Raw genomic sequence first — 12,630 nt, forward strand, 5'->3', positions numbered from 1 at the left:
GTTGTATTCAGAATGAAGGGGAGGTGTTACTTTTGTATGAGAATTAATTTTCTAATTGAGTATGATCACCAAGATTTTATCTAGACCTGATGGGATCAGTTCACTTCTGATTTGTGGTTTTTGCTTATTTATCCTTTTTATGCGTGAAATAGACCTAAGGAAAGAGCTTTGTCTATCTTATTAATGGGGCACTCTGAATCCTAAAGAGCTGATTCCATATTGTAGAGTCCTTGTATCAGATGTTCTTTGTGTGACCAGTGGGATCCTTTTAAAAATGGAGAGTTTGTATCTGTAAACTAGCACATCTATTAGAATTACCTCCTATAAGACTAAATATATTAGTCACCATTCCTGACCATATTTTAAAAGAAATATTTTATCAGCACTTGAAAAAACCCTGGTACTGTCTTTTCCTGGTACCTTTCCTTTAGCTTTTATTCCCAACTCACCTGTGTTATTACATAACAGGCAGGTATTTGATGGCCAAGAGCCGGTAATTTCTTTTCCCAGCTGCATCCTTGATTCTGTAGTTTTAATATAGTAACTAATTGTCATAGGAAGTCAGCTGCTGTTTGCCAATTCAGAGCACCTAATGCAGTGTTAGCATGCAATGATACCTTTCAGAGTTACTGCTTCTTTTTGGGCTTGGCTGAGTAAGACCAGCTGAGTTGTTTTTCCTCCATGATTGAACTTTTCTATTGTCTCCATCCGCTGACACCCACATGTCCCATGACTGGTGTCTCTGTCATGAGAGCCATGACATGTTCAGAAAAGATGAAAATGGTCTGGAAACTGGTTTTTAATATGATCATGCCTGTATTAATTATTAAAATTAATAATGTATCTAAATGAATATCTCATTACTGTATTAACACTTCTCCATTTTGTTTTCTGGTGTTTTCAAAGGTAGCTTTTTACCCAAGGTGTTTGAAATTCCCCTTTTTGAAACATACATGAATGTTTTAGTGGTTTTGTTGGTTTGAAATCACATTTTAATCCAGGGCTTTGCAGTATTTTGCAGATCAACTTGTATTTTCTTGATTTGGTAGAATTGCCAATTAGAAAAAAGAAAACAATTTCTGTACTTAAAGGGTTCAGCTATCTAAAATACTGAAGGGGCAAAAAAAAAAAAAAAAAAAAAAGGGAGAAAAAAGAAGCAAAAGGCATTGGAGGTTTGATTATGTCCTGCCAGTTCATCATTTCAGTTGTCAGTGTTCCTGCACTTTGGGAGACGCTTTAAGTAGTTTTTCTTTGGTTGAAATCCATATTTATGATTTCTTCATGGGTGAAGAATGGATCCAGAATGCTGATGAGCTTAGCTTTTGTTGGATTATGCTGTCTGCATTATTCCAGTCTGGAGCCAGTTGTTGTGTTCCTCCTGGCTCTGATGTAAACAAGAATTTAAAGCCTCATTTAACTGACGGTGACTTCTGCTGGGCCGTAAAGAGCTGAGAGAGCAGTTTAGATTTGTTGATGAAATTCTGAGTTCTTAACTCTTGGGATTAAATCCTGCTTTGAGTCTCAGAGTGGAAGTGCAAACATTTGATGCCATTTAGTTCCCTGTAGTATTTTTTTCGCTCTTTCTTGTATTGGCCTCCTCTGCGTGGGTGTAATTTGTTCTTTCTTACCCTTGCCCGTTATGAAGTGTGTGTATAGGGTTAAGATGCAATTTTGTTTTAGTGGAAGTTCTCATTATTTCTTAGAAAGGCGAGGTTCAAGAGTCCTAACTCGTGGTCCATGGTGCAGATGGGAGTCTTGGGTTCCGTGGTGTTCTTCCCCTGGGCTTCAGCACGTGTGCTCTGTGTGCAGTCAGAGGGACTCCTGGCTTTGGCATGGGAGGGTCTTTAGGGAGGGGCTGAGCTCAGCCCGTTGGAGCGTGGTGCTGAAAACTCCTGGACTGTGCGTTTGATCCCTGTATGGGCCGTTCACTTGAGTTGGACTCGATGATCCTGGTGGGCCCCTTCCAACTCAGAATATTCTGTGGAATGTGCCTCCATCACATGGGAACATCTTGACCGCGGCAAGGGAGGGTTCTCTTGAATTGGAGAAAAGGATGGTGCCCACTGGGGGTCACTGTTTCAACTCGTGGAATTCCACTTGTAATGCTCCGGGGTGTGCAGGTGACATGCAGGGGAATTCTCCTGACGGTGTGTTTACCTGCCACAAGGCGCTGGAGTGCTTGCATTAAATCAGTAAATTAAAAGCTCTGGGGGAGTTTTTAATGCTGCGACTGCAGGGAGGTAGGTCCTTACCTGCAATTCACCCTTTGTTCTGACATCTCATGTTTGAGGAACTGCCCATGCCCATGTCCCTGTTGTATTTTGATAAATACAGCTGAAGAATATATCATTATACACTGTGAATTTTTAAAGCTGGTGTTTACGGTTTTTCATTTTGTATTTTTATTTATTGTATAAATACTTTCTGAAGCATTAAGATCGGTTCTTATTTTCCCTGGTTAATGAAAATTAAAGATACAGGAAAAGTAAGATGTGTTATCATATTAGTGCTTATAAAAAGTAGATTCTTATGTATTCTTTCATATATCTGCTTAAATATAATGTATGGTATTACAGGATTTTTGCAGTGTATTAGATGCACAGATGGTATTTGAAATAATTTCAGCTTGGAGAAAAGTAATTGCTGGAGTTGAGTTCCTGTTGTAAGCTTTGCAGTTTGGGCAGCCTGTTCCATTGATGGGTTGTGGATGAGAGTAAGAATTGTAGACAAGGAAATCTTTGTGTGCAGTGTGAATCAGAGGTTGCTGATTCAAGTATTTAGAAGCCTTGCTTAATTTAAAACTCTTTTTTAAAAGCTCAGCTTTTATGTTGTTGTTGAGCTTAATTTCTGATAAGGGCCGGAATAAAGGTACCTGATCAGGACAAGTTGGCTGACAGGTTTTCTGGGCAGCTATGTAAGAGCTATTTTTATGCAGGGAGTGAGCTACAGGGCTATGCTTAGAAGAAAATTCACACAAAGATCCAAGCCTCATATGTGTCTCTCTCTTTTTCCCCACCCTCTAGTGATATGCAGCTTCCGAGGAACTGTTCCGCAAGGTTTGGTCCTGGAACTAGGTGAAACAGTCCAGATCCTGGAGAAATGTGAAGGTAAGTGTGATGTCCAAGAAGGAACCCCATTTTCTATGTAAGAATATACAGATATCTTAATCTAGCAGATTTGAATTAAGTTCTTTGGGAATCATGATGCATCAAATCAAAGCACTTGAATAAAACCTACTCTGACCCACTTTCCGTAGGAAAGGCTGAGTGCTCTTGGCACTAATCCAGTCTGATAGGGGGTCAGTGTGTTTGAAGTTAACCATCTGTCCAGAAAATCTTGAACCCTGACCTGATTGTTGTATTGTAACTGGGTCTTACACTGAATTTTCATCATGTACTGTATATAATAATCAGTATCTTTTTTTACTGTATTTTCTCAGTGTTACCGTTACACATTTCTATTAAGTGTATCAGTTTAATTACTTAGAAACATCTGAACAGGTGGACAATACTAGCTATTAAATAGATTAGCAATACCAGAAAAAATATGGGTTTAGGGGAGATTTTTGCGTTTATCTCGATGTGTGTTTTTGTACCTAAAGCAAAATGCCATTGTAAATGTTATAGTTCTTATGTGGCTGGAGATGTCTGTGTGTGAATAAATTGAATGTCCTAATGCTCTGCTTTATTCACAATGAAGGATGTGATTTGAAGTTGTATGTTAAAGGGGAATTATTCTTATCCTAATGTTCAAGCAAGTGTTGTAAAACATGTCTGGTGAGAAGCAGGTTGACAAGATACAGTATAAGAACATGTTTCACTGTAGTCGAGGTGGAATAATGTAACCTTAATCCTGAAGTGTTAAACAAATTCAAAACCCAGATCCACAAATTTGAATTCCAAATTAACGTTCCACAAAGTTGTACATGTGGTTTTTTGTTTGTTCAGTTTAAAATAATTTTTCATCTCCAGTGTTAATGTTGCTCCCCAGACCTTCTGCATGCTTGTCAGCAAACTCTGCTTGGCCTCTCTCGTGCCTGGAACTTTTCTTTTGCTCTTGATGCTTTTTCTTGTACTCAGGTGTTTTTCCTACTGATTTAAATCATCACAAAAAAGTCACCTTTTCTATGCTAATTTTTCTAGTAACGTACATTTGTAAAAATTCTGTTGAATGAGAGCTTTGCAGTGCAGTGGAGAAAATCAGCCACAAAGAAGCTTGCTGTAAACAATCCCATGCTTTTTTAAAAACCACAAGTGGTGTGATGGGCTAAGCTGTGCTCTCACACTGAGGGCAGACTGTAGTTATTCTACCAGGTCTTGTGAATAAGAATGTGGTGTAAGCTCAGGAAAAAAAAAGCATCTCTTTGCTTAGGGTGGGATAACTGTAAGGGAATTAAATACTGTGTATTGTTGAAAGCAGTCATGGTGTTTTCCAACCATTTCTGGAAAATATTTAAAGCTGGGAAATAAAAGCATGATCTCCAAGGAGCAGGTTGTTTATGGAAAACAAATGGATAATCCAACTTGTCTTTACAGTGTTAAAATAATTAGGCTTTGAGTATTTCCTTTGCTGGTGGTTTTGAGGATGATTCCTCAAAAGCAACTCATGCTAGTCTTCAAATTGCTGACAAAGGAGATCCTCAGGCAGGGTTTTCATGGATGGAAGAAGGTTTGTACAGAATTTATTGGTTTTGTTTTTTTAAGCCCTTCTATCCTGTCATTTTAGTTGAGGCGCCTTTACCATGGACTTTGTGTATAAAAATATACAGTAATTTTGATAATAACATCTGGAACTCCACACTATGAAGCTCATCTGAATATTCAGATGGTCTGTGCTGCAGCTCTTGCATGTGTGAATTATGCTAAAAAGCACACTAAATGTGCAAAGTAGGCTCTTAAAAGGGGGGAAAAAAAAAGCAGTTGCTTTTTAAGCATTCTTGTCTAAGTGGTTGTTTAACAGGGTCCTCTACTTCTGCATTATTTGCTGGGGATTCTTTTGTGTAGACAGACTGGATAAAATAATGTTAACCCACACAAAATAAGGGTCACTGCTGTGAGAGTCACAGGAGATCCATCGCTGTTTCAGCTTCGCTTCTTGAATAGCTTATGCATAATTGTCTGCAGCAGGGATTTTTCTGTCTGAGTTGAAAAGATTCACATACACAAAAACTTCTAGAGATGTGAACTGTAATTTCACAGACTCACCAAAGAATTCAAGGCTGACAAAGATTCAAAGAGTAGCTATACTTCTGAATGTGCTTATTTTTAATCATAATAACTTACTGAATAACTGTATTTGTATTATAAAAGAGCAAGTGCTCTTCTGTAGTGACTGGTGTAAGAAGCAGTTACTGCAGTAAGAAGCAGTCTTTTAGTCTTCTTTCTAAAAGAAACTGCTTCTAGAGCAATTGAATGAAAGAGGAGGGAATTTCCTATTTCAAGATTTTGGGTACCACTGCAGCTAAGTTTTATCGATATTTGCAGAGTAAAGAAACAAATGTAGGTGCATAGACACACACCCACACGCATGTATTTGTCTCTAAGGTTAATCAATATAAATATGAAATGATAAAATGTTTAAAAATATTGTGGTTGTCTATGCATTTTTAGATTAAATTGAGTGAAATGGAGTTGTCTTTTTTAAGTTGGATCTTGGTCACATGCTTGAAATTGGAACTTTTGGATTTCACCGAATTTGTATGCCTGCTTCTCTGTGTGCCTTCATACCAGACCACAAATATCTAAATGACCGGTTTTTCTCTCTTCCTAAGCCTGACAAGGCCTCCCACTGCCCCACTATTCCCGTAAATCAAAGCCATGGCCTTGGTACCTGCCTTTCCTCTGCAGCTACCAAAGGCTCCGCTGTTTCTGTCAAACACCATCTGTAAAGCATGAAGTGTTCACAAAGGACTCTCAGATCCTCCACTGGTCTCACTGAAAGGTTAGAAATGTTCATCAAGACACTACTTGGACCTGTGCTTGTCATTCCCAGCTTTCCCTCTTTCTCTGTTCCCCTCTCTGAGCCCTGCCACTTCTGATCTTGGCACGAGGGAGAGCTGGAACACCAAGTGGAGCTCTCTGCTCCGCCTGCTGTGCCTGGAGGAGCTGAAGGGGCATTAGTGTGGCACTTGGAAATGCTGAAAGATGGAGTTTTCTTTTGTCAAATGGCAAAGCATGAGCACACTCCTGGTCTGAGGTACACATTTGGACTTTGCATTCTAAAGAGCGCCCTGTCTTTGAAATCACATGGCCTTAGCCCTGCCACAGGCTGTGGCTGTCAGTAACTAGTGGCATTCAGACTAGATTAAAGATGTCTGCTTTGTCCATTTATTTTTATGGCTAGAAGGCAATTTTCTTTAGATTAAAAATGCTCTAACTTCAGTAACTGTAATTATTACCTTGAGAATTTTGTATATTCACTGAAGAATGGAAGCACCAGCTGATGCCTGAAGCACCAGGTAAAAGAATATTGTCTTGCCCGTGCAAATTCTGCTATCTGCACAAGTATTTATCTACATGATTTTCATGTGTGTACGTTAATAAGTGTGTTCTTAAACCATGCATAAGATATATTTGAAGTTTCCCTCTGTTATTCCAGCAGTTGATGGCGTGGTCAAAATAAGGTATTTGGGACACATAAGCAGCAGATATAACTTGCAATTAGGGTTTTTTAAAATTCTTGATGAATTCAGTGTGCTGAGAAGTGGTGCCTTTGCCGTGTTCCAAGCTGTGCCGTACAGATGAGGGAGGAGTCCCACTGCAGGCTGTCACTGCTGCAGGTTTCCTCCCATCTGAGTCAGGAGCTCTCCTGGGGCTGCCTGATCCAAAGTGACTCTTTCCCAGTAGTTTGTGTTTGGCTGAGGGAGATGTCTCCTGTGAGAGATCCCTTTTCCTGTTTCCCCCCCTCCTTTTCATCCTTTTTGCCCTCTTTGCCTTTTGTGGAATGTGCCCATGGAGGTGAAGCCTCTCATGATCACAGCTCTGCTGCGGCAGATCTTGCCCTGTTGTTGAAAGTCATCTTCCAGAGCCCAGGGGTGGCTTCTTGACAGCCAATGCCATGATGAAACACCTCCCGTCTCTCCTTGCCTTTTGTCGTGTCAGCCCTGGCAGCGTGGTCAGCATATTCCTGTGGCTCTGCTGGCCCCAGGCTGCTCCCTGACGTGGTACTGGCAGCCTGGGCCAGGGATTCAGCTGCTGCTCCTCCTGCCTGGCGTGCGTGGAGCAGCCAGCTTGGGACAGAGCGCTCCAGGCATCAGGAAGGTTTTGCTGAGCACTGCTTCTGTCCCTCTCCTGGGTCACTTTGGGTGCCTTTAGCTCTGCACAGCAGTTCACATGCAGATAACAAGGTAAAACCAATTGTTTATTGGCTTGGATATGCAGAACACAGCTTTGCTCCAGGAGTGAGGGTTACTCACATTATTGCCAAGTACATTTGTTTTTGTAGGACAAAGAATGCTCGAGTTCCTGTAGCAGATTCTACTAGCAGTACTTTATTTAAGAAAAATTTTAGCTTTAGGGTTTACCATAAATACTTACGTAATTTATTTTCAGAATTTTGTCAAGAAATTATATGCAGAATTCCTTTTTTCCGACAGTCTGCAGCTCATTATTCTTTACTTAACACTGATACTTGAACTTTTTTTTCTGAAAAATAGATCAATATCTTTCAATTAGGACCCTTTTGCTTTTTTGTTACTGAGTCCTCTAAAGGAGTGTACTGTTTCCATGGGACAGACCTCTTGTGGATTAAGTGGAAATCTGAAAAAGGTTGTGAGATGGCTTTTAGAAAGAATATCATTCAACACCCTTTCGAGTAAAGATCAAAAAATCATTGGTAGCTCTTCTAGTCACTGAAATGAAGAGGTTGAGGTGTACAGGACTGCCACAGAGCTACTTTTGCAACTTAACTAGGGCTGCACTATTGCTGAGACTCCTGAGTGTGACACCCTTGGAAAGAGGGGTTTTCAGTCTTTATCCGACAGTTTGCAGATTCTCTAATGTGGCTTCAAGTTCCCCCACTGGATTTCCACAGGTACAGGTAGTTTTAGAGTGGCATTTCTGATAGACTAATTCCTGGTTTTTTTGTACCAAATGATGTGTGTGGTATGGAATATCCCTTGGCTGATTCAGGTCAGCTCTCTCAGCTGTGTCCCCTCCCAGCCTCACTGCAGGCGTGATCATTATTTCACATTAATTTATTCACAAAATTCTTGTCACTTTATAGCTGTGTTTTTCTGCTTCTTGATTTTAAATCCCATCTGCTTCACCACTTCTGTGAAGTCAGTACCCTCTAAAGACCATGTGTCACAATTAAATGCATGCCATAACTCTGAAATATGAACAGTTATTGTTTGCAGTGCAGTGTCATCTTAAACCCGTTGGTCAGCACTGTGTCTAACCAGGGAGTGCTTGTTGGGATCACAATTAGCTGAAGCACCTGCCTGGATTTGATGACTATTGTCATTAAATCCTCCAAAATAAATGCTCTTTAAGATAAATGATTACATCAATATTAATGTGTTTTAGACTAATTCCAGAATGCAGGTTTAGTTCAGTTTAGGGAATAATGTAATGCCGATGGAATTTTCTAAATGCACCTTTAAAAAAACCCAACAAACCATTGTACCTTTTCCCATAGCTTTTGCTTTGTGATACAGAATGAGCTGTGCATTTTACAGTGTGAGGATTTCAGCTTCTGCTGAGCTCCTCCACTGTCTCTTGCTTGCACAAAGTTGAAGGAAACTCAAAATAGAGAGGGGTGACTTGGAAAAACTATACCACATTAAAAAGGAAAAACAAAACAAACCAACTAAGATCTGGAGAGCACAATTTATAAGATTAAAGGAAATGTGACAACTTCTCAAATATATGAAGGAAACTACAAGAGGGAAGTCAACAAAATATCTTCCATGATGTCCCAAAGAAAAAGAAAAACTAATATTCAAATAGCATCGAAGAAAGTTCAGGTGGTAAAGGGCAGATATGTTGTCTGAGCCACTGAAATAGGTTGTCCAGTGAGGATTTGCCATCTCCACTTGACATAAATGTGCTAGATTTCTAAGTATCATACCAGAATTTCACATTTTACCCTCAGTTTTACTGGCCAGTGTTGATCTGTAGAAGAAATTTCTTCCTGTGCAACACCACTGCTTTCAAACTGGTCGGTGTGGAGTAGCAGAAATAGAGCTTCCTTGGAGTTTGGTGCAGAAATACCTTGGAATGTAGGTTTTACAGATGGGTGGATGGTTTTCCACAGACAGGGAGTGCAGTGTTATTCTGCCCTGATAATAAATGATTGGCTGCTGTTTAAACCAGACTGAATGTGAGGAGAGATTTAGAGACGTGGCTTGGATGAGCTGGTTGATTTCTAAGGGTCCTTCCCTGCCTGTTTCTCACAGCTCTGTAAACACAGAGCTTGCAAGCTTTGGAAATTTGTATCGGAATGAAGAACAAAAACTTAAATGAGGAAATTGTTTTTTGGAGATGTGTTTTGCTTACTGCCCTGCAGATCTGATTGTTAATGGTCACTCCCTTCACTGAGTTTTGTTCTTTTACAGGTCTGTTCACAAACTTGGATAGTCACTTTTTTCCCTCTTTACCAAGAAGTTTGTCACTTTGTTTGTCTTAGTGCTTAAATGTCTGGTTATTTCTGAGGTACAGACTGGTATTTAATATTAGTAACAGTGAATCACAGGATAAATGCATTTGTTTTTTTCTGTGACCTTAAAAATATGCAGCATCTGTTGCTCAAGAGCAGGTGTGGGCACAGTTGTGTGGCGTTCTAGAAATCACTCATGTTAAGGATCTGTATGTGTTGTTTGTGCATATATGTATATATTGATATGATTGCCCTGATGTTTGATCAACTAAAATGAATTCAAAACAATAGTTTGGGTTTTTTTCATATGAACAGTGATCTCATAGGAAAACAAATCTTTGTGTTATGTCCTATCTTCATGAGAAATTTGTGTCATGAAGAAGATGGATTTTAATTTCTTCTGTACTAATGTTTGCATTTGTCTTGAATTCATATTGACTTAGATTCCCTTTTTAAAACACAATAAAAATTCAAGACTATCAGGCTGTCTTTAAAACAAATTCAAGGCCTTTTCCCCCACATCTGATCCTCTCAATGAGACTCTTATCATAATTCAGCCAAATCTGAAGTCGTTTTTCTGAGAGAGGCAAACTACCCAGTTAGTTTGTTCTGTTCTTCTCTAATCTCCATAGCAAATTACTGTCAGGTTTTGCCAATGCAATTTTAAATAAGGGAGGGAAAAACACTAAGTGGGAATTCACTGGGGAAAATGAGAGGACTTTTCATGGGATGTGGATTTAGCTGCTGTGGAAGTGTTGGCTTTTGGCAGGCCTGGGCTGTCCTGGCTGACACCTGAGGGCTGAACTGGGCTCGGAGCTGGGCCTGGCCAGGTTTGCCCAGGAATTTGGGATGGCTGTGGAGGGCCAGGCCCCCTCCCCAGAACTGGCACTCACTGTCCCCCTGCAGCCCTGGGGCTGTTCCAGGCCCAGCTGCACGGGGTGCTGCTTTTCCACTCTTCAGCTGGGTGAGCTTTTCAGTCCCTTTATTCCCAGCTGAATCCTGCAGTGATATTGCTGTCACCTGTGGGAAGCAGCAGGAACTGGATTCTTCTGTTTAACTTGCAGCTTTAGCAGCTTTGTGGTTTACTCCTCATTTATTGTCCTGTCTGGAGCTGTTTCCTGATGAGGGATACAATAATAATAATAACCAGGTGTGTAAATTAGATCCTAAAGCCTGTTCTCTACTCAGACATAGGTAAGACCAAACACATGCAAAGAATTTGTATTTGTTTAAAGCACATTAGGAATGTATGATAATGGCTTTTACAGGTTTCTGAAGTCTGGAGATTTGGTCAAGATAAACACTGCAACAAGACTCATGTCCCAGCCTGGAAGAGAAGACTTCAGTGCAGACTCTTCCCTGAGCACTGAATGAATCTTTGCCACAGTGACTAAGGGTTATTAGTACGGGGACTAGCTAGTCTGCTTTTATTTCTGGTGGGAAGAAACAAGAGCATTGCTGGTTGTTAAGGGCTTGTCATCATTGCAGAGCAAAATAAAAGTAATTTCTACAAAAAACCCTAGCAAAAAAATCTTTTAAAAACTCCACCTATGTGAGGCACAGCTGGTGTTTTAGGTGATCTCAGTAACTGCGTAGTTGTAGTCAGTTTGCTTCTGTGTAGAGAAAGCAGTGCCACAAATAATTATAATGTGTTTTATCTGGTTTCAGGTTGGTACAGAGGTGTTTCCATTAAGAAGCCCTGTGTCAAGGTAAGCATGAATACATTTGTTAATAAAATGGGAGATTAAATCTATTTTGCTGTTGCAATGCAGTAAACTTTTCATTTTCCTTCTCTAACTTTTTTCCTGTGGGAGGATTAGATTTCTTTTTAAATTGAGTGATACTCATTAATCATTCAAAGGATCAGAAACCTTCCTGACATGTAACATGTAATTTTTTCAACATTTATAAATCTCATCCAATTTGATTGTCCCCACCCTACCCTACCCTAAGAAAAGCATAGGTGGGTTATATTGCATTGCTTAAATGCAGCATTTTTAAGAACACATTTAATAAGTTAACTTATTAATCTAAGATAATTTTGAAAAAAGTCTGTTGAAAAAGGATTTTGTAAATTGTTGGGGGGTTTCAGATTTTTGCAGTTTAATCATTAGCTTTTGTTATTTTCCATTTTTTCCCATTGTTTTTGCTCTTGGAGAACTTTTTTGACTGTTCTGGTATGATTGTTTTTGTGAGGACATTCTAAGTTTTTTTTTTTTAAATGTTTGTATCCAAACATGCCAGTAGGTGCTTCTGTATGAGCTTTACTTCATTATCTGTTGTTTTAAATATTGCTTGTGTTTAAAGAGAGAAAAGTACCAAATTCCTCATGTTTACCTGCATTGTGGAATATAAGATTACCTGTATTACATTGTCATGGCTATAATACTCCTTTAATGAAACGTCTGCAGTCACACTGTGTGTGTCAGTATTTCTGCTGGTGTATATGTTCAGTTTTGATAGGAGAGCCCTTCAAACCTTCCCTGGTTTCTTAGATACCAGAAATAGGCAGCATTAACTGGAAGTGAACCAAACAAGAAACTGAAGTGTCATTTCTTCCTTTTCTGGATTTTCATGTGGCTGAAAGCAAGCACATTTGCTGTTTTCCTGGTGAAGCCATTCCTCTTAGATTCAGTTTTTTTCCTTCTATAATTTTAGTCTTGCCTATGAACAAGAAGGAATTTTCCTTAGCATTTGGAAGCTTCTTTACTTAGTATTCCATTCCAACCCTCCTCCCCCCAAAGATTTTTCTACCTAAATTGTATGGTTTTAAAGCTCTAAAAATTGAAAGCCCACACTTGATTTCTGACATTTTTGTCAGAGGCTGTCAGCTGGTTTTTAATCCAAAGATTTCCAGTGCTGCCCCTGTATTTCCCACTGAAGTGCAGGTTGCTGTTCTTACACACTGGCAGACTTTGCTGTGAGGATTCAGGGCCGTGTGCTTTACAGAGGATGTGGAACACTGGAAAAGTTTGGATTAAAATACCCCTTCTTCTCCCCATGTCTCAACACACAAGAGCACTCTGGCACAGG

General features: G+C 39.7%; 1 protein-coding gene across 4 annotated transcripts in view; it reads left to right on the forward strand.

Moving 5' to 3' along the window:
- Window positions 1-12,630, forward strand: part of DOCK3 (dedicator of cytokinesis 3) — a 184,611-nt gene that overhangs the window by 16,644 nt on the left and 155,337 nt on the right. For all 4 annotated transcript variants that reach the window (XM_066195815.1, XM_066195814.1, XM_066195818.1 and 1 more), the window contains exons 2-3: window positions 3,024-3,107; window positions 11,266-11,306. In XM_066195815.1, coding sequence (XP_066051912.1) covers window positions 3,024-3,107; window positions 11,266-11,306 — 125 coding nt within the window. The remainder of the gene's footprint in view (window positions 1-3,023; window positions 3,108-11,265; window positions 11,307-12,630) is intronic.

Source organism: Chamaea fasciata, unplaced genomic scaffold, assembly GCF_029207755.1.
Source record: "Chamaea fasciata isolate MVZ Bird 193981 ecotype frontalis unplaced genomic scaffold, bChaFas1.0.hap1 SCAF_13, whole genome shotgun sequence".
Classification (NCBI taxonomy): Eukaryota; Metazoa; Chordata; class Aves; order Passeriformes; family Sylviidae; genus Chamaea; species Chamaea fasciata.